The following is a 25,327-nucleotide window of genomic DNA, read 5'->3' as shown; positions in this document are numbered from 1 at the left end:
GCTCTGCTAAGTAGACTTGAAATTGATAATGAAACATTATGTCTTTTCTGTATTTTATTTATTTATTTATGGAATTTAATTCAGTAGAAATGGCTCAGAAACAAAGATATCCCCAATTAATTAAAATAGGACCTTGAATTTGTCATCTAGAAGTATACTTACCTATTAAACTTTCCGTTGCAGTCTCCAAAAGTACAATAGCCGTTACATTATTATTATAAAGCCTTTTATTTTAGAACTAGGAAATTCGGATAACAGAGAGAATATATTCTAGTATGGTTTTTGGGTTAAAGTATTCATCTATTGTTCGTCTTATTGCTTAAAACTGGTTTATTGGTTTATTATTATTTAGAATAATTCTATCTTTTCTCCAAGTATATCAAGAGTTTAATTCAGAGATGTTAAGCTCATCCTCAGTAATTTTGCAACTCAGATTAGGCCATTATATGGACTTCAACAAATAAAACAAATGAGCAGGTGTAGTGATCTATAGCAATGAGATAACATGTATCTATATTTTCAAGGATTATGTGAATAAATAGAACGCTGTGTTTTTAGTACCACTTCTCCCATAACAATTAGAAGCCAGCTGTTGTTTAAATAAAGTTCATGTTAATAAATTGAATTTCTAAACTCACATCCCCTTTCTTGTAAACCAGATTTGCTTTCGCCTGGATATGGTCATTTGATACATATGGCTTTATGTAAAGTCTTCACTAGCCGAGAAGACAACAAAAAGCAATGGAATAATAGATGTTTTTATTTCACTGTTCATGTTTTTGCTATGTTAATGTTTTATTTTTCTTCCTCAGTTTAAGTATAAGGAGGCATTTGAGAAAATGAGGGGGCAGTTGATTGGTTCCCATGGCTTGGAAGATATAAACATTTCTCACTTGATGCATGCAGCTTTGCTACAAAGTGATGTAAGTGGTACACTAAATAAACTTGTATCACCATATTTTTAATAAGCAAACATTTAATTGGTTAAGAGCAGCACATTCAAAACAATATGTGGATTAGACTTTCATCTCTATTGGCATAAGAATATAATACTCTTGGCAGAATTATCTAATCTAGTCTAGTCTAGTATAATCTAATTATCTATTTAATCCAGCATCAACCAAGCAGATGCCTATCAAAACAAAAGAAAAACAGAATGCATGGAGAAGACATCAATACCATAACTCCTTTTGCCATCTTTCTTCAGTAACTGGAGTCACGGCCAAGATGCCTCCAGAATATCCACATAGCCAGCATTATTTAAGCCATTATTTAAGACAAGATAGCCTTGTCTTCCCTAAATAGGTTCTTAAGCTATATGAGTCATTGTGCATTATAACAGGCTCCTCAAACCCTGGTCCGTGGACTAGCACCGGTCTGCAGCATGCCAGAATTCGGCCATGCAAACAAGCTAAGACTCATTTGTGGGATGCAGGCAGAACACGAAACCACATCCCCTTTGGTCCACGGAAAAAATTCTCTCCACAGAACTGGTTCCTGGTGCCCAAAAGGTTGAAGGCTGTGCATCATAAGATCTTTTTTCTGTGAGGATACACAGGTCCAACAAAATGAGCAAAATATAAAAATGCTTACCTTACTACTGCACCAATATTGGGAATGGATACAATCAGGAACAATGTAAAAAGAAGACGTAAGGAGAAAAGTGAAGAGGACAAAGGATAGTAGTGCTTCTAATTTTCTAGCAAGATGATGATGATGATGATGATGATGATGATGATGATGATGATGATGATGATGATGATGATATTCATTCAATCATGTCATATTTTTGGTGATTCTATAGATCAGTTCTCTCCATATTTTCTGATTTTGTACTGCTTCTTTCAGTTGTTTTATGCTCTGGCTAGTGTTGGTTTTGCTCACAAATATAATACAGACATTTTTCATTGAAAAACAGTTTTGAAATTATTAGAAAGACTTCTAAAGTAATACTCATATGCTTAGGAACAGGATTCAGTAATGTGCACATAATGCATGCCAAGCTTCTTGAGGAGCAAATAATAACAATGCATTCTAGTGACTAGTTCTTTCCTATGATTATATTATAATTTTATGCCTGTTTCCTAGTTAATAATAATAATAATAATAATAATAATAATAATAATAATAATAATATAATACTCCGACGTTACCTTAACAGTTCCTAGGTCCTTGGTTAGGACTCGAGCTGTTGAGCTACCAACCAGCCCCAAAGTCTGTGAATCTCACCAAAGGTTAACCAAACAACAACAACAACAACAACAATAATTGTAAAGTGAATAGTTTTAAAAGAATTTGTAAAATGACTTTCTATTAATGTCTTTTAAGTCATGACTGATAAATAGCATTTGTTTTTACTTCATTCTTAGATAAATTACAGGAAAGATTTTGATAATCAGAAGAATAAGTTCTACCTACCATTAGACATGTTGAATTTAGTACATGCCAGAAAAGCCCAGTCTTTGATCAGTGATCAGGAATATAGACATCTGCTTCATGATTACACATCGCTGTCGGAAGATATGAGGCTGCAGTGTGCTAAAAAAGCTTACAAACTACAGAGTGAGGTAAATGATGATTCTGCATAGCTTGTTTAAATGAGGGTTGAACAGTTTCTGTTAGACAAAGAGCCAGATCCATCTTTGAAGAAGTAGAAAAAATCACATTTGAAAATTGGGCAAGGTCAGATTCAAATAAAAGTGGGGCTATGCCCAAAATAGACTGAGCCATTTAAAGTATAGTTTTATAATAATAAATGATAGTTTTATAATCATTTATTTTCCTTCCTTAATCAGTATAAATCAGGGGTCCCCAAACTCTGGGCCGTGGATCACTAGGCATGAACTATTTACCTTTGGACCACAGAAACAGTGGCCAAGTGCACGTGCATCCCCACTTGCATTAACAGCGGGCGAGTGTGTGCATATGCTCTTCATTTGGGTGAGCAGTGCAAATGCACATTTTAACAATTAAAAATGTGTAACCTATGTGCGTGTTCACACACATGTACATACTACATAATACCCACTGTTAAAACCATGACGTTAAAAAAGTAGTCATTTAATGAGAGTATGGGTTGAGTATAAACATGATCATATAATCAGTGTAGGATTTTTAATTGATATGAATGATTTTTAGAGGAAATATCAAAAATAATTTACAATTTTACACATAATTGATTTCAGAATTAGATATTGTTTTCTGTGAATAGAATAGAATAGAATCCGAAAGTATATGCACCAAAGACAAATTCCTTGTGTGTCCACTCACACTTGGTCAATAAAAGAATTCTATTCTATTCCTATTCCTATTCCTATTCCTATTCCTATTCCTATTCCTATTCCTATTCCTATTCCTATTCCTATTCCTATTCCTATTCCTATTCCTATTCCTATTCCTATTCTATTATTTTCCAGCCTGAACGGGGAATTGGACTAGAAAACCTACAATGTCCCTTCCAACTTTGTTATTCTCTTATTCTGATCATGAAATAAGGAAATTCAATTCCACTATGGTTGAAGGTTATATATGTTTCATGCAGCAGAAGTTATTTATAATGAAAGCATTTGAATAACCACTTCTTAGTTCTGTGCTATCAATTAGTTTTGATTGGTTTCTCATAGAATTTATACCGATCTGACTTGAACTTTATGAGAGGAGTTGGCTGTATCATACCTGGGGCCTTAGAGATTGAAGCAAAGAAGAAAGCTTCTGAACTCATCAGTGAGGTAACAAAAGATGTTTTTGATTTCTTCAACTACAAACAAGGTTTTGCCAGATGTCTGTGTAAAACTGACAAAGAGGTTTCCTGATTAAGGGTGGGCTCTCATTCCCACCCTCCCTCTTTATTTGATCATTCTATTTATATCCTGGATGAACTAACGGAGTTCAAGGTTTTCCAGACCTTGATAACTACTTTCAGAAACTTTCTGTTCTGTAATCAGGACCCAAGTGATTGGTACATTAGGGTGATCCTTTGTAGAAGGAAATGCTCCTTTCCAGATGAAAGGAAGCCTGTGTTTTTATATTAGACATAGAATCACATTTCTCAAAACCCAAGTGACTCAATATAAGTGGCCTGGAAAGAGAATTACTCTTCCTCATTACTATGCACTCTCTCCCTCTCCTTCTCCCTCTCTTGCTCTCTCTCTCTCATCTCCCTCTTAAGTTTTTTTCTCCAGAGCAAAAGAATGGGTCAATAATAAGGCAAAATAAAGACCAAAATAGATATAATGGCAGAAACCACATTTTAAAAATGTGCATGTCATTTCCTTTCATGTAAAAACATGGTGTAAATGTTTTTTTTGTCAAAAGATCCTAGAGGTGAGGACAACTGAATCCTCCCCCCTCTTACCCTCTTCTTGCTCATTGTGCCAATCTCTTTTTAATGTCCCATCTGAAAAAGGCTCTCTAGATTAAAAAGGCCTTTAAAAAGGCAGAAAAGGTAGGGAGAGTGAGGTATTCGGCTCTCATTGTTTTGGGACATATCCTCTTCCATATGTGTTCTAATATATGACTAAACAGACCCAACCAGCCAGCCTATTTATCCTTTGGAAGCTCTTTAAACCTATCTGAATGTAGAACCTCTTTGCTATTGATAAAAGAGGTCTAACTTTTTCTAGCTCTAATATAAGTATTTTATTTCTATCAGGAATTGTAGTAAAAATAGAGATCTGAATGGATTCAGTTTAAAGGCTCTAAGTGAAGAGATTATCTGATCAAATCTGCTTTGAGTTGAATCATACATTTGAGGCTCTACAGCACCACAACAAACTAAGCCAAAAACTGGGTTGTATAATTTCCAGTCTAAAGATCACTAAAATGATTGCTTAACCAAGAAAAAGTCACAATAATTTTTAATGTGGAATAATTATTTCTACTTTTCTCAGACTAGTTCTGAAAGTTGTAATAATTTTGTTAAAAAAATACTGAAGTGTATAAAATATCTGGTTGTTTATCATTTCCACCAAAATGCTAAGCTGTAGTTCAAAAGAAGCAAGGCCAACAACTACTGTAATCCTTGTTTATTTTTTAGGGAGTCTCTTGATTTTACTATACAGGTCCGGTTATGGAGGCAAGGGATTAAAATGATATACTGTACAGGTCAATAGCAATAGCAGCAATAGCAATAGCAGTAGACTTATATACCGCTTCATAGGCCTTTCAGGTCTCTCTAAGCGGTTTACAGAGAGTCAGCATATTGCCCCCAACAATCTGGGTCCTCATTTTACCCACCTTGGAAGGATGGAAGGCTGAGTCAACCCTGAGCCGGTGAGATTTGAACCGCTGACCTGCTGATCTAGCAGTAGCCTGCAGTGCTGCTTTTAACCACTGCGCCACCTTGGCTCATAGATTGTTGCAGGTAACATATTCTGTGTAAAGTAATAGTAATAAGTAAAAAAGTAAAGTAATAGCTAAATCTGTAGCATTGAAAATATAATGTCCTTATCTTGCATCTTTCCTTTTGTCTGCCTCTCGCTGTGTGAATTCAGAGTAAATACCGTCAGCAAGCAAATTCCTTCAAGTACACATCAGTGACAGACTCTCCTGGCCTCCTTCATGCAAAATTCAGCAATATGATTGCTAATGAGGTAGGTTCTGCTAACATGGATCAGAAAATACGCTGTTTAAAATGCAATATGTGGGGAGGGAGGAAGGCAGCATATTCTGAGAAGCGTAATATACTAAAAAAAAGGAGGGGGGAGAGAGGAAAGCACCATCAATTTATTCTTTAACATTGTGAGATCATTTTTATTATTCTTAAAGAAGCTTTTAATATCTCTTTGTCAATCAGAAAGACAAAGAAAACAAATCACAGCAGTTATTTCATAGGGATTCGTGCAAATGACTTCCCTTTTGTTCTTGAAAGCAGCCATAATGCAAAGGGGTATACTGGAAGGACAATCTCAAAGATAGTCAACATCAATGTGTTCAAAAACTCACTTAAAGCACCAGAGGCCAAGAATTTTGCTTCTGATTTCTCAAACTATTCAGAAGACTCTCGCAGATTCATTTCACCATTAAAATGAAAATAAAATAAAATCTGCACCGGGACACAGTTTGGTCCCCTAAACTTCCTTGCTATGGTTTTTTTTCAAGAGTAACATTGAATGTTTATGGAAATATCATGAAATAAGGCTTTAGAAATCATAGATTAGTGATGTCTTACAGTATTTCTGTAGTTTATAGATTTGTTCTTTTCAATAACATTTTTTTAGCATTGTAATTTTTTTCAATTGATAAGATTAATTAGTTAAAAAATATTGATTGACCAAAACATTAAATGCAGAATATATTATTATCAGTAGTGGGCTGCAAATTTTTTAACAACCAGTTCTTTGCCCTAATGACTGGCTGGTGGGTGTGGCCAACTAAATGTCACTTACGTTGAGGGGCACTTTTCCTCTCTCCACCCTCTAATGACTGTGGGGATGCTGCAACAGTCATAAGTGTGAAAAACAGTCATACATTTCACTCACCTCACAAGATATCCTTAGGTAATCATCCGAATTTAAGGAAAGATCACATGCCCCCAGAAATACAGTAAAAAAAATCAAGCTTGCATCCTGCCTCTCATCCATTTCTTCTATGGGTATGCCAACCCTTCTGTAAACAGCTGTTCTAGCCGCGTTGGAAGAATATTTCAAAAAGCTTAAAACAACCCTTTAACAATCTTTAAGAAAGTCAAGCCCCAGGAATAAAAGTGGGGCGGGGGCGACTTCAGAAAAGCTCAGTCTACAGGCAGAAAATCTGGGCATAAGGCTTACAATGTAACAAGCATAACCCAGAGACAGTTTCTGAAAACACTTAAAGCAGCAGGACAATTAAGATAAGGATTAGGCTAGAAATACAGGCATACCAGAATGTTTCCTTCCTGTATCCCTTGCAGGACTAGCCCTGTAAAGTGGGAAAAGATTTCTTCCAACAACCTGTTCTCCAAGCTGCTCAGAAAATTAACATCTGGTTTGGGAGAACCGGTGCAAACTCGGAGCAGCCCATCTCTGATTATTACATATAACATAATAAATCAGATTAATGGGTTGAAGATTTTGAAATATTTTAAATGTACATTAAAAAAAAAACCCAAGAGATTCAATGTTAGAATATGTTTTTATTTTCCATGAGAGAAATTGTACATCTTCTTTTTTGTAAAGATTGTTGTTTGCATGGGGTTATGATTTTCTTTATTTCTATTTATTTCTATCCTTTAAAACCTTTTGTCAGTTATGTATTTGTTGGCTGAATGCAAGGAAAAAAATGTCCCTCTTTACACAGACGTGCTGACTAAAATGTTTCCAATACTGGGATGTTCAAAAATAGCATCCAGATTGAAATCTTCCCCACTTTGGGAGATCCAAGGATTGAGTCAATTTCAGCTGGTTTTTCTTCTATTTCAAGAAAATAATAATGGAAAAACGTACATGTTTAGGAAAAATCCACAAACTTCCAGCTATTTTTTTTTTATTCCTAGCATTTTCTCTTCAAGTACAGAGTCCACTTTTTCAGATAAACTGAGTGATGATCCATTGGTTGGAACTGGAATCGACTGATCAATTTTTCATCCAAGCCTGACATCATGGGCTAAGAGTGACTAGCACAAAATCACACAGTCAGCTTTCATACTAAAGGCTGGACTGGAACTTATAGCTATGGCCTGGTGCCTTAACCACTAGATCAAAAGGGGTCTCTCCTTCAGCTATATGTGCCATTGAAAAAGAAAAGTATGGATATGATTGACACCCTAACATTTTGTTTCATCTGCCCTCATCCTTTCTCTTTGAATTATTGTGGACAATTTCTTTTTTAGTTTGCACCCAGTACATTCCCCAGTCATTCCCGATATCTAGATCAGAAGAAGTATACATACTATTCAGTACAGCTAACAAAAATGTAGCTTGATGTTTATTTATTAAACATCAGCAAACATCAAAAACATTTGCTGGCAAAAAAAAATGGGATAAAAGGCAGGCAAAAAGAGAGAAAGAGCAAGACGTGAACAACAGGAAACAAATTACATTATACAGTATACTTAGATCTAGGCATAGGAACTTTCCAAAGTTGTTAGTGGGGACGGCCCCACAATAGCCTCTTGTTCCATTAGCATTAACGCTTTCATGTATATAATATTATAACTGTGTACATAATAGTGACAGAATAGAAATGGAAAGTAGGACACTGACAAATCCCTCTTCAATTCTGAGCATGCAATAAACATGAAAGAAACAATGTGGTGGGTGGAAATGATGTATCTACTGTGAAGAAACAGATTGTCTGTCTGTCTGTCTGTCTGTCTGTCTGTCTGTCTGTCTGTCTGTCTGTCTGTCTGTCTGTCTGTCTATCTATCTATCTATCTATCTATCTATCTATCTATCTATCTATCTATCTATCTATCTATCTATCTATCTATCTATCTATCCTATTTCTAAACTGCCCTTCAGATGGAGAATAGCGATTGCAAGTCATAGCAATTGCATCAGTGCAGTGGGGAGCATTATTTTCCTCTCTTTTTCTAGATGGAGAAAATTGATTGCAATTTCTTTACGTGCTATTGATTCTCTTCCATTGTGGAAATCCTTGATCAAAGCTCCCAGTTTTGGACTGGAGATAGTTCCATATTTTGGCAAATATGGGAAATATTTTTGTATGAATGTATGAATTATTTCTGTTAAAATAATATCCATGTGGTATTTAGAAATATATGTTAAAAACAAATCCCAACCTGTAACTACTTTCATTTCAAAAATGTAACTAAATAACATTTTAAAGGAATTTTTGTTAACTAGACTTTTAAAAACAATTCTCATAGCGCCTGTACAAAGCAGCAGGAGAAGACACTTTGCATCACTGTAGGGTAAACCTTGGACTTCCTGAGTTTGAAAGGGCAAAATTGAATGCAGCAAACATTAGTGAGGTAAGTACTTGCTCTTTAGTCTTGCCATATTTCTCCTTAATAAGTGTTTTAAGCTCTTATTCTATACAGGAGAAGTTGAGAGTTTTACCCATTTTACTGATATGTATGAAATGTAATTGCTATCTTCTGTCCTTGATCCTCTGTCACAGTAGTTGTGGTTATCTATTACAATTTTAACCTCTGTGTTGCATTTTATATTTGCTGCGATGATTCTTTAGTAGGAAAATCTGACTGCTCTGAGAGCTGATACTTTAAATTCCCTTTTGCATCACAGTATCTTAATTTGTTGCATTGCTGCATTTAAAATTTGCAGATTAGTTTTTTCACTTTTTTATTGAAAATGGTCTTTATGCTGACATTGATTCCAATGTGAATTTTCAGAATTAAATATTCTGTGGTAAGATTGTTATAACGATTGCAGTTGCTTTGGGATGTTAATATTTGGGCAGAAGTACTATCTATCCTGAATTTTTCACCTTCTTTTCCTTCCTATAGTAATGTAGAAGGAGCCCAGAATATGAATAAATGCATGCAAAAATTGATATGGGTGAAAATTTTTATTCACATCAAACATATGTTTTGTGGGTGGCTCATGTTTACAGATGTAATGATTCCTTATACATCTATACAAATTAAACAATCCATATAAAGAATATTGACCATTTGATATGTTTTTTGCATTGTTTTGTTTTGATTTGATTTGAAGAAGCATCTTTCTACAAGTGACTAAAACCTATGTGAACTATTTTGAAACCTATATTGCAACTCAAACAAGTTCCTTTTGTTAATTTAGTTTTTAGTTAAAATTTAACCAATAAATCTAAAATTGCCATTTCCACTTTAGGCAAAATACAGGGAATCTTGGCATAATCTCCGTGCTCAGGGTTATAAACTGACAATGGAAGCCATCCCTTTCCAGACTGCAAAGGCCTCCCGAGAAATTGCCAGTGATGTGAGTTGAATTATGCAGCCTTCCATCTTGCCTAATTTTTGTTAACTTCGTGTAATACATTGTAGAAAGCAGATTTTACTGAATTAAAGCAGCCTCATAATCATGTGAGACAAGGATGTGAGACAGAATGTATTACTTATGAATGAGATTCTTTGTGTGAATTAAAAAAAAGTCACTGTTAATCAGAAACAAAGCAGGGCTGAAGCTCTTCCAATGGGAATAGGGGAAAGAAAAATATCTCTGGATGTTCCATTCAGATTTACCCAGCACATCCAAAATAATATCGATCCATGTAAATAGATAATCCATTTATTTCCTTGGGTATTCCAGTAAAGCAGCTAAGGGCAATGAAGATATATTTACATCTACATTTGACTGTAATATATTAATTTCTGCTTTTAGAAGTCCAATGCTTTTTGTATAGGAATTAAATTCTTCACTTTTCTGAAACAAAATGCACACACCTTCTCCCCAAAGTCAAGTAATAAGGCCACTATGAGCAACATTCAAACTTTCACTATCATAAGAATACTACTTTTCAGAGCAATAGGGGTACCCCTACAATCTGTAGATTTGTTCTCTTTGATTATTATGAGAAGTCAATATTTTGAAGCCTTTTCCTCAATCCCCAGTGACTTCATGCAAGTACCATTTCTCTAGGCGATTTCCTATATGACCACATTCAAATATAGCATCTTTTGCATAATAATAAGTATTTTGGGTACATCAAAATAACTTTGAGATAAACAAAACATAGCCTGAGTCATATTGAGATATGCTTATGCACATGTTATCTCTTTGATGATACTGAAAAACCAACTTGGCAGCTTACAAATAAAACAGATGCAAATGCTCTCACCTGTATAATGCTTCACCTCATAGTCATCTGTTCCAGCTTTCCTACCTAGCAGCAAGTTCCTCAAATACTTAACCATTGAATTCAAAAGGACTTTCTACAAAATATCACTTTTTTCACATATAAGTCCTGTTGTTCAAACAATACAATTTCTCTTGGCATGTGCTGATCAGAGCCAGGTTTTTGACATGTAAAAGATGAAAAGTGAACAGAAGCACAACACCAATAAAATATGTGATGGCTCTTTCATGTATTGAATTGTTCACTGTGGTGAACACTTTCCTTTTATATATGTGGAGAGAGAGACATAAAGCTTATTTTTTAAACATCATAGATGCAGGGGTGCAAGATAAATTTCGTTTTTTTCCCCATCACAGCTACAGTACAAGCACAACTTCGTTTCCGAGAGGGGGAAACTCATTGGTGCCAGAAGCATTCTGGATGATACCAATCTGCTACACTGCTTGCATGCTTCTAAGTTACATAGTGAACAGGAATATAAGAAAAGCTCAAGAAATACCTGTTCTCAGTACAATCTCCCTATGGACATGGTTAATCTAGTTCATGCTAGAAAAGCCCAGAATCTCATCAGTGACCAGGAGTACAGGAAAAGATTGCATCAATACACAGTGCTTCCTGAAGACTTGAGGATGAAGTGGGCCAAAAGAGTTCATTTGATGCAAAGTGAGGTAATGCATATGCTTGAATGTTAGAGGTAAGAATAGTGTAACACCTGTACTATTATCTTGGACAGCCAATAACAGAACAGTGCAGGGTGAATCAAATTAAGTATTGCTAACTTTACTAAATAAACAGGATGTTTGGTATACAATTATATCTATTAAAGCTTTTCTGCACCTGTACATTCTGAAGGACATGGTTGATTAATCAATTCAGATTTTTGTTCCAGAAGTTATGCTAAAGGATAATATTAAATCAGTTTTGGAATTGAATTAATAAATAGTATATTGACATCAATGCTACGGGAAGTACTATTAGCTGAAGGTTTAGCCTAAATCAAAGTAAAAGCATATAAGTACTTGTTTTCTTACTTCACTGTATATTTGATAGATCCCAAACTCAAATTAGTACTTTTTAGAATGCAGTTTAAAAGAGTTCACCCAACTGGATCTTTTCAATGACAGCTAATGATAATGTTGGAGAATCACTCTTGGATTCTTTTCTAAGCATAGCTAATATACTAAAACAAAGCTTTTTTTTTTGGCTTTAAGTTACATTATTGTGAAGCAACCCTTAAACTGATATACTAACTAAAACATTTAAGGGCTGCTTCATTCCTTTAAAGGATACTGTAGCATTTGTATAGGTGTATACTGTAAGATTTGTATAAAGACAATCATAAGTAGTTGCACTCATTGATCAATGAGTACTGAGCATCCTCTGATAAAATTGGTTGTATTGCTGAGCAATGTTTGAGGCAGCATATTTCAAGATGTATCTTTTGAGATAAGCATCTATACTACTAAAACTCTCCTGTCTGTTTGTAACCCTAAGTCTGTTTGTAACCTAGAGTCACCTTTGGTGAGATGGGCAACATTTGTTTGTTTGTTTGTTTGTTTAATTGATTGATTGATTGATTTACAGTGCACCATAGGGCAATGACTCTTTTTTTTAAAACCAATGTATCTCAAATAGGCTAACTTAAAAAATGCATTCAAAATCCAGATCCATTATTCCCGTGGGATTGAAATATCAAGTTCTTTAGATCAGTAGTATTGGCCATGCTGCTGTGGACAAAAATGATTGTGATTTCCAATGCTTCCTTTCAGCTTTCCACAACAAAAGTTAATGGGGAAGCTAGCAGGAAGTCAGAACTTGCTTCTGCTCTCACTGCTTTTTTTGCCTGTCCATGATCATTTTCTTTATCAGCTTAGATAAGGAAACATCTCTGAAAAGATGGCCCAAAAATGATGTCTATTCTTTCCTAAATTTGTCAGTGATACATTATTTATTCCAAAAGGAACAGATGAATGCAGTGTCTCAGAAAATATTCAAATGTGAATATAAATCCATGTCCTATGATACATTCTCACATTTAGTTTTTGTTTTTATTTGATAGTTTTCCTACAAATCTGATCTGAATTGCATGAAGGGAGTTGGCTGGATGTCTCTAAGATCCCCTCATATAGAAAATGTGAAGAAGGCTGGAGAACTCATCAGTGAGGTACTGCTAACTCTTTCATGAGACTGTGAATCTGTAAAGTTTGTAGGCCATCAAGATTCTTCCTTATAAAATCATCATGACATGGAAGCCTGGACTGAAACTGATTTCCTGGTCTGGTTTACCTAGTGGGGCTAATAGCTACAGTATATTAGACACACAAAATCTATTAGACTCCAATGAACCTATAATGAAAATGTTGTGTTATAAATGACATCCTTTGTATGGAATCTTCTTTATTATACTTTATCATGATTTCCCTTTATTCTGTTTGCAGACAAAATATCGTCAGAAACCAAATCATCTCAAGTTCACGACAGTTACAGACTCTCTGGACTTCCTCCATGCAAAGAATAGTTACATTCAATGCAATGATGTAAGTGAAGTATTTATGATATTGTAGGTTATAAAAATTGCCTTCAACCTCATATAATATGACTTGGAACCATGTCATTAGAAGAAATGTTACTGCTACAAATAAACTGATGGTTTTTGCCTGTCAGATGTGTAGTAAATTGCAGAAAATAACAGTGACAAAATATGTTGTGAATTTTCAAGGGTATTAATTTATTCTTAATTTATATATTGGACTTCAGAAGTTTTTTTTAAACTGCAAAATTGAAATCTATGAACCAGAAGATACACATTTAGAATTCATTTCTTCTTAGCCCATGAATTTGTTCTTACCATCAGAAGTGAATGAAGCTCATAATCATTTCACTACAGTTATAGACAGATAAGACGATAGAGAGATGATAAATTCTGCTTATTCTAAATTTCCAAGTTGTTTAGGGTAGGTATTTACCTTAATTGTTTGATTAACATTTGGAAGTAAGAAGTTCTTAAATTATCATGGATTTTTTAGACGACTACTGATCCTCATAGATCTGCTTTTCGGCACTTGTATTGTGGGATAATCTGAGTTCTACAGGTATTTGAATGATGTCATAGGAATTTATCAGGTGAGATATACAAAAGTTCTGTTAACTGACGTAGTCCATATTTTGTGCAGTGCCAAAGATTTTACAAAGAGCAAACTTTTTATTTTGCCTGCAGAGTTTTACTTGGACAAAGTAGAGATAGCATTTTGGTTTTTTTTAGTGGAAATAAAGCTTTGCTAAGGTAAGTATAAGCATAAATATAGGTCAGTGCTACATGCATTCTGTATTGCCCTTCTTGGAGAAAATAGAACTTTAGATATTGTGGAACTACACTAAATATTGTTTGTCCTAACAGCGTCTATATCGAGCTGACCATTTGGACAACATGCACAGATACACCCTGCCCCTTGACCGACCTGACCTCATAAGGGCACGGCTCAATGCATTGCACATCAGTGATGTAAGTAATTGTTCTTTTTCATTTGGAAGTCAATCTCATAATCAGCATAATAACAAAGATTACTTGTCTTATATTCAAGCTATTTCAAGTAATATAATTTTGAAACTATAGTACAGGTAAAAAGAATATTGCAGAATCGGATCTGAGTTGGTAACTGGGACTAAAGGTTCCTTCTTCTAAGTTTGTGCTGGAGCCCATCTTCAGTTTTCTCTCTCCAGAAAGTACACAGATTGGATCCTGCAATATTAACTCCGGGACACCTATCTTTTCCTTCCTTCATGTAAAAGAATACTGCTGCCTGCCATTAAATGCCATAGACTAATTTTACAGATTAAAAACAGTCTGTAACAATGAATAGACCATGTTTCATTGTGAACAGTTAAATTATATGCATAGTCATATGAAAAATTGATACGCAAATAATTCCATAAAGTGACCCGTTTAATCAATTACTGGAATATAAAAATAGCAGAGAACAATGCTGGAAAGGCTGCTCCAACACACAAAGAAGTAGAAGCAGGTAGCACATTTTGCATTGTACACTGGCAAACCTTTCCCTCTCATGTCAGAAGAAAAGAATAAGAGAGCTATATTGCTCATGCAGTTAGAGCGGCATTGCCATGCACAGATGAATGGCACAGTTGTATGTCGGGTATGTTCTGTTTCTTCTCAGACCATTCAAGTGGATCAGCATGTATCTGAACTGAAACAGCCAGTGAGTGCATGAGGAGGTGGAGATGTTGGGGGCATCTCATTAAAAATGAAACTGCTTTTGGTAGATACACAATTGGATCAGATGCCACACACAGAAAGCTGTTGAGGGAGACTGACCCCAGAGCACAGAGAAAAAGAAGAAAAAAAGCCATGTTGGTATTTGTAAAGCTGCAAAGATAGCCATAAATCAAATGAATGTAATGTGCGAGGATGAGTGCAAAAACTGTGCAAACTGTGATAAAGTAAAATGATGCATGGGGTTTCGAATCAAAGGATCTGTGTTAAGAATGAACTGCAACAGCAAGGCCAAAGATTTGCAGATTTAAAAGAAAGAAAAGGAGAGAGAGAAAAAGGAGAGGGAAATGATAAATGACTAGAACTTGAGAAAAGGGTCTAGATTTGGATCTCATCCAAACTGTGAGAGGGAATGCCAAATTCTTCTAATATAAGTTCTGCAAACAAATTTATCTAAAGCTGCTCTTTAAAGAGGCCATCTGTTATAATTTTTGGATGCACGTTTGCTTGTGATCCATGTCATCTTCTCTTAAACAAGCATACTACTGACTATAGGAGCAAAATTTGTTAACATTTCAGCCCCATCGAAAACATGGAGATTGCGTTAATTTACCACAGAGTGGGGGGGAAATATTCATGAATCTAAGTAACCTGAGAAGGTGGGTGCAGGACAAATTCAGGACAAAGTGAATGGCTATCTGAGACAACAAATGTGGAAAGGTGGCAGCAAAGTGTGAGATAGCTGTGCACCATTACCATCCATGTCCTACTTCATCTAAAGCTAGGCTGCTGTCTCTATGAAACCCTTGTAACAGTGCTTAAGATGCTGCTATTAATCTGCTCAATATTATATTTGGATGGGAGCTTCAAACCTGTGAATTTCCTTTTTGACAGGATATTGATGAAGTGAACCTAACCAGAATTGCCATAATGTAAACTTTGAGGTTGACATACGATAGAGTCACAATGTGGGTCCCAATCTCTACCTGCTTCATGGGTTTCCAACTCAGAGCCTGAGGCCTTCTATTTGGCATTGTCTCTATGAATGTTTAGGAAAGCAATAGGAAGTGTCTCATTCATAAAACAGCAGAACTACCGCTGGAAGTAAGACAACAGCTTGTTAATCTTGACCACGCCTCAAGTCGTGGTCCACTTACATAAGAAGAAAGTGTGGATCTACATCTGAGTGCTGGTTAGAGTACATGCCTAGTTTTGCATCAAGGTGCAATCATAGCTGTGCAATAATGTCTATGGGTAACTGAACCTGACTGTGCAATAGATAGCTCTTTCACAGAGCAATAGGCATATAAACCCTGTCATGGTAGGCCGTGGCACCACCCTGTGAGGGGTTCCTTAAACCTGAGACATAGAAGAGCAAAAAAGCAAGATCATCAAAGTTTGAGACAGATTTAGGCCTTGATTTGCCATGTACTAATGCAGCAGCTCCTCCATTTTATGGTTTGAGAAACATGATAATACATAGCCCATTTCCTGTAAATCTTGGCTTTCTGGAAATTGAAGATTATACCCACCATCTTTTCTCAATCTGAGTTAAGGTCTTGAGAATGTATGTAATAAAATGGACTTCTGAGGGAAATATGGTGAATTGATTTTGTGAAATCAGAAACGATGACTGCGATAAAGGACCAAGGAATTGATGAGTAGACTGATTCACCGAAACTTGTATGAATAAGAATTGGATGGGAAACATGCTCCAGATGGTTGCTCCTTTTGAGGAGACTCAGGACAGTAATTTTCCAAGGGTTTGAGACAATGGTACAGCCATTTTACTCGCAACCCCAGCACATGCTTTTAAAGGGCACTGAGTTCACAAACTTCATTAAAAAAACCTATACAGTGGTTGGGGATGGAAGAAATGTAATCTAGGGAAGGGTATACAGCGTCCTTAGCTACAAGGATTTGCATTTTAAAATGATTCAGACGGAGAAGCTTCATTGGCACCCTCTAAGCCTTGGCACCCTAGGTTTCTCAGCCTATCTCAGGATTGGCCCTGAGTCAAACAGAGAGAACTGAGTGGATTAGCTATAATACTTGCTTAGAAGATTTCAGGGTAAGACATTACATGGTCCTCATGATGATTTGAGTTGAGACCTCTGAATTATGTGGCAATGCTGAACACACAAAGAGCTTTTCTAGTGTGAAACCATTCTATTCCTATGTTCAGCTGTGTTCTCTTCATAATTTGTATTTAACTAATGCCTTAATCATATTTACTCTCTTATAAAGCATATCACTACTTTAGATAGTTTGATGGAACCAGAAGGGTTTGGAGACAGCACAGAAGGTATTAAAATGTTTGACATCATACATAGTAGAAATGCAGCACTGAAATGTCTCTGCTGTAAAACCCAAATGCTACTGCTAAATGTTTCAAAAGACAGAATAGGGGCAATGTCAATGTAATATTGATGTGTCTAATGCATCAAAGCAAACTTTAATTACAACATTTGTGACTCTTTTCAAATAGGACATTGTATTTTGTATGTAAAAAAGTGAAGAGATGCATGCTAGCTTTTGAGTCATGAATAAATGATTGTAATAGAATCAAATATTAATTAATAAAGCCGCAACAGATATGTAAATAAGATTAATTGATTCTGTTTTCCCTTTGCTTTTCCATTTCTCAATGCAGAAACTATATAAAACATCTTGGGAGGAAACACGGGCAGCTGGCTATGATTTCAGATTGGATGCCATCCCTTTTCAGACAGCTAAAGCATCTAGAGAAATTGCCAGTGATGTATGAAACATTCCAAGATGTTTTTTTTTTTTTTTGGCATTTAAAGGCCTTTATGCCCTGGCATATCACCCAGGATTTTTCCTATACAGTTTCAAAGAACTGGTTTTCAGTGTGATAAGGATCCCACAATAACAGCCCCTTATGCTAGTTTCACTAATATTGCCATTGAACTGCATATGAAAAAAAATATCATTAATATGCTGTGAGTTGGGCCTGTATTTTATTTCACATTAGTTTAAATGTATGTATGTATTCAGTCTATCATTCAGTCACCCAATCAATCAAATGAAAACCACTGGGTAAGTTCCGGGAGAAATTAACACTTCTTGCTGTTGTTCAGAAAGACGACATTAGGGTACATGTTCTCTTCTCGTCAAAGGCAAAGAAAATCATTTTTGCCCATTTTGTTCTATTTAATGAATTTGTGAAGAGTTTAAAAAATCAAAACTGATGCCTTAAGCCTTCACGGACTTAAAATATACCCACAAAACCTTGATTTCCTTTTCTCCTTTAAATTTCTTAAAATTTGGGAAGGATTTGCATGTACTGTAACATAATTAGCTGTATACCTTGTGTAGGGTACAAAGGCAGTAAATGGTTCCTTGCTGAAAAAGATTGCCTATTCCTGCTATACCTGTATGTGCTGCCAACACTTTGGATGCTCTGATGAAGAGTTTATCCTAGAGTTTTATTTTAAATTATGTAATTATGTGTAATTGTTGCTTTAAATATATGCTTTCTTCATATATTTTTCAACTGCAATGAAATGTTCCCAATCTAAAAATAATTTCAGCAACATAATTAGCATGCTGCACCATAATTTTAGCATTGATGCATTTATAGGCTACATGTAAAATGCTTATGGCATAATATGAAATTATGTGAAAGTATGCTTCCATATGGTTGTATAATGACATCCCTATGTCTCAATATTTTTTAGTTCAGATACAAAGAAGATTTCCTAAGGGACAGAGGTCAACGGATTGGATTTTGCAATGCGCGTGATGATCCTAAAATGAGACACTTCCGGAAGATGGGCCACCTCCAGAGTGACAACCAATATAAAAGGGATTATTTTAAAAACAGAGCACAATTCAGAAGTCAAACTGATCAGCCAGGATTTATTCATGCAAAGAAAAGCCAGCAATTAATAAGTGATGTCAACTACAGGCAGCGCCTGCATCAATACACCTGTGATCCGGAGCAGCTGAATCTCAAGCATGCCAAACAAGCCTACAAACTCCAAAGTGATGTAAGTATGTTAGGATCTATGGCCAAGGAGCCCATTCCAGACAAGAATATGTCTACTTAATAGACTCATTTTCAAATCCAAATTTAATGTTTATATTAAGGAAGCAGCTTTGAATTTAAAAAGTTGTCAGTAGTTCTTTTCCATAATATTACGCCATTCAAATGGGCTGGATTTCATCTTCCATAATACCCAGTCAAGTTTAGGAAAATTTGTATACAAGACCAGTTTTATCTTAACAACATTCTAAGATGGGAGGACTCATAACACCTGATTTTGGAGAACAAATAAGGTGGCACAAAACAGCTTACAGTACTCTGTCACCTGTTCTTGCCTATCACACCTGCTTCCTGGGGTCACCATTTTCTTTTCTAGGCCTTTAGTATATGTATGATTTGCTTCATCTGATTTTAAGTATTATAGTCTTGGAAGAGCCATAAAATTAGTACTGTATTTTGTTTTCTAGGTCAAATACAAATCTGATTTGAATTGGATCAAAGGTACTGGCTGGACTCCTCCAGGTTCTTACAGAGTGGAAATGGCCAGAAGGGCTGCAGAGCTGGCATATGCTCAAGAAACAGGATGTCAAGAAACCCAGGAACAGCATGAGCCAGGTTATGTAAGTGAATGGATAGGTAACCTAAGCAATATTCATTATAATTTTTAGAAGCTTTGACTACAGATCCATTGTAGGGAAGACATGAAGATGAATGGCAATGAAATATAGGAATACAGGATCTGTTGGAACCAAGTCTGATCCCAGTATGCATCTGGGTAATTCCCTAAACTATTATTGGAAACAAGGACAGCTGAACTTGTGCTAGGTCTGTGAACATCTCAGCATTTCAGTTGGTTTGGATCTAAACCACTATTATTATTAATAATTATTAGAGTCATGAACATCTGTAGGTCATCACTGGAAGAAATTTCGGATAAATCTATAGTAAACAGTTTTATACAGTCAAGGTACACAATCCTAGAAAGAGACCTTTAGGACATTATTTCTGCTACTCAGCATATGATATATTGTTCAATATATTTGCTACAAATGGAATGACACAATAGTCTTTGTGGGGAGATAACATTCTGAATCTATTGCAATTGCAGGAGAAAATAACAGAAGGATCTCAACAAGTCCAGCTGAATCCTGATGCAGCAGAAGTTCTGCAGATGAAGAGAAGAAAAATGAAACTAATTAAGAAATGAACAGAAATACTGACATCCGTCTAATGAAAATTCATACATTTTTCAGCTTTATCTTCAAATCATGTAGTTATTCTAATCTCCCGAGAAGCAGAGTAGTGCACTGTTCAGAAATAGTTATTACAAAAAAAGACCTTTGCAAACTCTAAAGGAGTGATTTAACATTAAACTTTATATTTTTGCATGAAAAACTGTACCTGATTTTTTTAAAGCTATGTATTATACAATGTAGTATTTATGACAGCAAATTAGATTAGTACTAGATGACTGGCAGGCTCAGCTTTGTACTAAAAATATATGAACCATGATTTGCTGAAAGGAATACGTATATATATATTTATACTGAAAATAAATCAGTGAAATCACTTTCCAAAAAGTCTTCAGTTATTTTGTTGATTTGTTAATGATGTTCATTTCTGAATTCCTCTGTGGCTAAATTAATTCATGCCAGTAGGCACTTTTGCCTCCTTTTTAAAAAAAAAAACCTGAGTAAAAGATAGAGAAGATTAGAAATGCAGTGGCTAGAAGAAACAGTTTAATCTCCCATCTGTGCAGAAGTCAATTTAGAACAAGATTCCACATCTTCCTTTACTGCAAGATGTTCATTATATAAAATAGCATAACATAATCATTTGATCTTCTACTGGCCTGATCATATGTAATCGCTGATATTGGAGGTTTATTGTCATTAAATTAATGTTTGTAGAAATGAATGAAAAGGAAATTCTAGGGATTTGAAAACAAATATAAATAGGTTCGTTTGAGTCAAATGATGTTTGAATTCATACAACATTTGATATTTATTTGCACTGTGTATATCTGTTGTGGTCTGCTGGTGGTCTGTGTAGCTGGCAGCAGAGTTTGATAGTGAGGAGGTTGGGAAGAAACATGAGCAAGTCTTGGAGTCTGGGGAAGGCTCAGACAAGGGCTCTGCGTCAGAGACAGAGAGGGTGCCAGGGCCATCTGGGAATTATTTCTGTCTTTGGAGCTTCCAGAGTCGGAAATCAGTGAGGCAGAGGAACAGCGGGAGCCTGTTCCCAGTGCGCGCATACGCAGAGCTGCCAGAAGGCAAGAATAGTTAAAACAAAAGAGATGACTCGGGAGTAAGGCGTGGGGATGATTGGCCCTCCCATAAGACATAAAGGAAGAGCAAAGGCATGTGAGCCTTTGCAGGAAGCAACTTCATTCGTTCTGGTCGGTTTACATTCTGAAACTCAGTTTGACTCTGTACTCTTTGTGGCCTTGCAAAGATAATTCCCAATTAGGTCTTTGGCAGCGTCTCAAGGGAGATAAAGGTAGGTGCTTATCAGCCTTATCCCGAAAGACTTTGGCAGACTTCTGTCGGACTCTTTACAAACTATTTGTGACTTCTTATGGGCTGTGAATGAACATATTTCAAGCCGTTGAAATAAAGAGAAGGTTTTTGGGACTGTGTGTGCTTTTTACTATATCAGGAAGCCTAGGTCAGAACAATATCCTGGTTTCTGAATGTAAATTCTAACTTCACTGTTAAAAGAGTGATGTCTTCTGGTCTAATAATTCTCGATGCAACTAGTTTTATTATGAAAGTTATGACAGCCTTAAAATATCAAAAGATTGAAAATAAAACAATAAAGAAGATAAGTTTTCTACATTACTTTAAGCAAGGGTTGCATATTTACTTTGCTATTATATAAGCAAGCGAATTCTAGCCAAAATGCTATTAAGGTATTAGAGTTTTCATTTCTGGGTAGAAATTTGGCTAAAAATATTTCAGTGTTCAAATAGAAGAGAGAAAAGAATAAAATTTTTGAAAGGATAAATTACTTGATAAATTACTCTACTATTCTTGTTTTGATGACTACCATTCTTAGTTTTGAAAATTAGACGTGTGTGTAATTTTTGTTCTAATCCAATTGAGAAATCTTGTCACTCGAGTATAAACTCCCGGTTTATTTTTTAATCCACACTGATCTCCCCAGCTCACAATTCCATAAACATAGTAAGTGTCATTGGTAACACACGTTAGAGGTCCTCCTGAATCACCCTAATGTAAAAGATAAAAAAGACAATTAACATTTGCAACAAAAAAAAAAATTAACACTTTATATTTTATACTTGATCCTGAAGAATTACATTAATGGAAAAGAAATAGGATCTTGGATTAAATTAAAATTAAAGTTCATGACTTTTTTTTCCTAAAATGTAAATCATTGCATTCAAAAGTGATGGTTTTAAAAAGTTAAATCTTAATTTAGATTTAGAAGGTTATCTGGGACTAAAATTAAATATAAAGAAGACCAACTAGCCACAAAACTGACAATGAAAATATCAAAATTATATGTAGCCGTTTAGAATCAGTCATCAAGTATAAAAGAACAAGCAAAGATAGTTTCAATTTACAACCACAATTGAGCCCAAAATTTCTGCTGCTAAGAGAGACATTTGTTAAATGAGTTTGCCCTTATGACCTTTCATGCCATAGTTATTAAGTGAATCACTGCTATCACTGAATTGTTAAGTTGTAACACAGTTGTTAAAGGAATATGACTTCTCCATTGAGTTTGCTTGTGGGAAGGTTACAAAAGGTGATCACCTGACCTTGGGACACTGCAACAGTCATAAGTACAAGCCAGTTGCCAAGCATCTTGATTTTAATCACAACACCATAGGGATGCTATAATTGTTGCAAGACTGAAAAACTTTGATCAATCACTAAATGAACAGTTCTAAATTCACGATTACCTGTATATGCTTTTGGTATTATGCTGAAAAGAGGGAAATTGGGGGATGTTATTTGATATAAGGAGTAGGTACATATGTAGCACATTGCCAGTCTTTACCATGTATAGTCTGTTTACATTTGGTTTGAAGAGAAATCAGTGTTCAAATACCAAAAAGCAACAAACCTGACAAGTATCTGCTCTTGTTCTCTGAAGACTTCCAGCACAAAGCATGCTTTCCACCACTCTGCTGTTATATGCATTTGGTGCATTACATTGCCTTTCGGAAATCAGTTTTACTTTGGCATCCAATAGCTGATGAGATGATTCACCTATAGAATGAATGCCACAAACACAAAGAACTCTTATTTCCTATCTTCTCTTTTCCATTTTGTGGCTGGGTTCAGAAATCATTGGTTAAAAATACTGAATTTTATTAATGTTACAGCAGAAGAAGGAAAAGGAAAGGAAAAAGAAAAGAAAAGGAAGGATGGAAAAAAATATTTTGTATCTATCTATATCTATCTATCTATCTATCTATCTATCTATCTATCTATCTATCTATCTATCTATCTATCTATCTATCTATCTATCTAGTAATCTATCCATCATATGTTTAGATATATATTTAATATTTTTTAAATATAGTCATTTTAAAAGTATAATTATTGCATTTGAAGCTACATATTATATTAGGTCAACAAGACATTAACATTTCTAGCCTGTTAAACCTTCAAGATAAAAAATAGGATAAATTAAGTCAAATTTATCAATTGATTACATCAATAATTGTTATGCATGTACAAATTGTGCTTTTCTTTGGGCACTAGTAATGTCCTTATGCTAAGATTATGTTACATCTATAACTCACATTGTGCACCATACTTCGTACAGTCCATTAATGACTCAAAAATAGACAGTATTCTTGTACTGAACTTTGTTTTGTGAACTTTTGCTGATACTAACAAACCGGTCCACATCCAGAAGTCAAGAGAAGATATGAAAGGGCCAGTTTCCAATGTGCTATATGTGATGGACTGGAAACCCTCTTCCGTCTTCTCCTGGACTCCCAAAGTTGAAGTTGAAGGCAGCCACAGCACAGTTGTCATCACACAAGTGGCAGCACTCAGCAAAATCTAATGGGTCCAGTGAACCCTTGGCAGCAGTGGGAGAAGGTGGGAAAGAAAGCTGGGATAAGACAGAAAACAGTGTGCTATATTGCAGCAAGCCTGATGACTATTAGAGGACACCAAAGCGGCTCTCTAGAACTTCAAGTGACTGCAGCTGTTTTGGAACTTATAGATGAAAATGCAGAAGGAGACTTTGTTCCTAGAGAAGATCCTTGTGGAATTCAAATCCTGACTGTATATTAGTTAGACTTAATTAATTGCCATGGCTTACTTATTTCTGTTTCTCCCCAGCCTGATATATAACATTCTGTGTTATCAGGAAATATAAAATCAGGCAAGCATGCAAATTTAACATAACTTGTTTCCACAGCACAGTGCCCATCAATTGGCTTTAATTTCAACAAAGCTGTAAAAAGAGAAAAAACACAGTATTTTAAAGCACAGTTAATTATATAACCACTGAATTGCACCTTAGCCTTAAATTTGCTGGTGAGATTTCTTCTAATTTCTCTGGGTCAGAGCTGAGTATTTTTTTTTTTAGATCTTTCCAATTTATTTCATTAATATGGTTTTTATATGCTTACATTAATGAAGTCATCTCTACACTTAACTTCTAATTTTGGCTTAAAAATAAAGCAGTAAAAGCAATAAATATATTTATACTAAAACATAATATATTGTTTTGTAAATTTTTGGAGATGAATTTGCTAGATCTCTTTATTGTAACTTAATTGCAGTATAGTTTAGTTTTTTCTTCTCAATATTTAACCTACAGCAGTGTTTTTAGAGTTCAGCTAAAGTTTCCTTCTTTCCATTCCTAGTGGTAATGATTCAGATTTATCCATGACATAAAACAGAAACTTGCCAATATCATTGTATGGGATGCCATCCTGCTCTGTATAGTGTCCATGTTTAATGATCTTGTCTACATCAAACTTTTGTTCATGTTGCTCTTTCCTTTTGAGATTCTGTTCTCCAAGAGACACCTGGAGGTTGTGTGCTTCTGTCCTATGAAAGAAAATAGCCCATTCTCAAAGAACAATCAGTCATAATTATAGAACTTCATAAATTACAGAGAACTGCACCAATTTCATCCAAATTCATCATACAAATTGTTTCTAGTAGATTAACCCATACTAAGAAGAGTGAATCCTCTGTTATACAATTATACAATAATAAAAGCATTATTTTAAAAAAACTCAACACGTTGCCAAATTATAAAATACTAGAGTGTGAAGATAAGACTAGGCCAAACACATTATCTCAAAAGCAAAAGACAAAGTTAGTGTTTTTCTGAATTTTATTCAGCTG

At 35.2% G+C, this 25,327-nt stretch overlaps 2 protein-coding genes across 3 annotated transcripts in view; one reads left to right on the top strand and one right to left on the bottom strand.

Annotated features, from left to right (window-relative positions):
* Positions 1–20,560, top strand: part of NRAP (nebulin related anchoring protein) — a 64,133-nt gene extending 43,573 nt beyond the window's left edge. The window contains exons 29-42 of the mRNA XM_087725839.1: positions 813–923; positions 2,370–2,567; positions 3,624–3,728; positions 5,493–5,591; positions 8,807–8,911; positions 9,756–9,863; positions 11,097–11,408; positions 12,800–12,904; positions 13,179–13,277; positions 14,138–14,242; positions 17,625–17,732; positions 18,673–18,984; positions 19,448–19,600; positions 20,089–20,560. Of these exons, the coding sequence (XP_087581965.1) occupies positions 813–923; positions 2,370–2,567; positions 3,624–3,728; positions 5,493–5,591; positions 8,807–8,911; positions 9,756–9,863; positions 11,097–11,408; positions 12,800–12,904; positions 13,179–13,277; positions 14,138–14,242; positions 17,625–17,732; positions 18,673–18,984; positions 19,448–19,600; positions 20,089–20,187 (2,019 nt within the window). The 3' untranslated portion in view covers positions 20,188–20,560. The remainder of the gene's footprint in view (positions 1–812; positions 924–2,369; positions 2,568–3,623; positions 3,729–5,492; positions 5,592–8,806; positions 8,912–9,755; positions 9,864–11,096; positions 11,409–12,799; positions 12,905–13,178; positions 13,278–14,137; positions 14,243–17,624; positions 17,733–18,672; positions 18,985–19,447; positions 19,601–20,088) is intronic.
* Positions 18,834–25,327, bottom strand: part of HABP2 (hyaluronan binding protein 2) — a 31,314-nt gene continuing 24,820 nt past the window's right edge. Inside the window, exons 10-14 of one of the 2 annotated variants that reach the window (XM_014062546.2) lie at positions 24,882–25,024; positions 24,288–24,422; positions 23,073–23,218; positions 21,991–22,210; positions 18,834–20,145 (exon numbers count right to left, since the gene is read on the bottom strand). In XM_014062546.2, the coding sequence (XP_013918021.2) occupies positions 22,034–22,210; positions 23,073–23,218; positions 24,288–24,422; positions 24,882–25,024 (601 nt within the window). In that variant the 3' untranslated portion in view covers positions 18,834–20,145; positions 21,991–22,033. The remainder of the gene's footprint in view (positions 20,146–21,990; positions 22,211–23,072; positions 23,219–24,287; positions 24,423–24,881; positions 25,025–25,327) is intronic. The other variant, XM_014062547.2, reaches the window with a different exon arrangement.

The sequence above is a fragment of the Thamnophis sirtalis genome, unplaced genomic scaffold, assembly GCF_051295495.1.
Source record: "Thamnophis sirtalis isolate CommonGarterSnake01/CBP01778 unplaced genomic scaffold, rThaSir2_p1.2 scaffold_11, whole genome shotgun sequence".
Classification (NCBI taxonomy): Eukaryota; Metazoa; Chordata; class Lepidosauria; order Squamata; family Natricidae; genus Thamnophis; species Thamnophis sirtalis.
The sequence above is the reverse complement of the archived record's forward strand: the minus strand, read 5'-3'. Positions and strand labels throughout refer to the sequence as shown.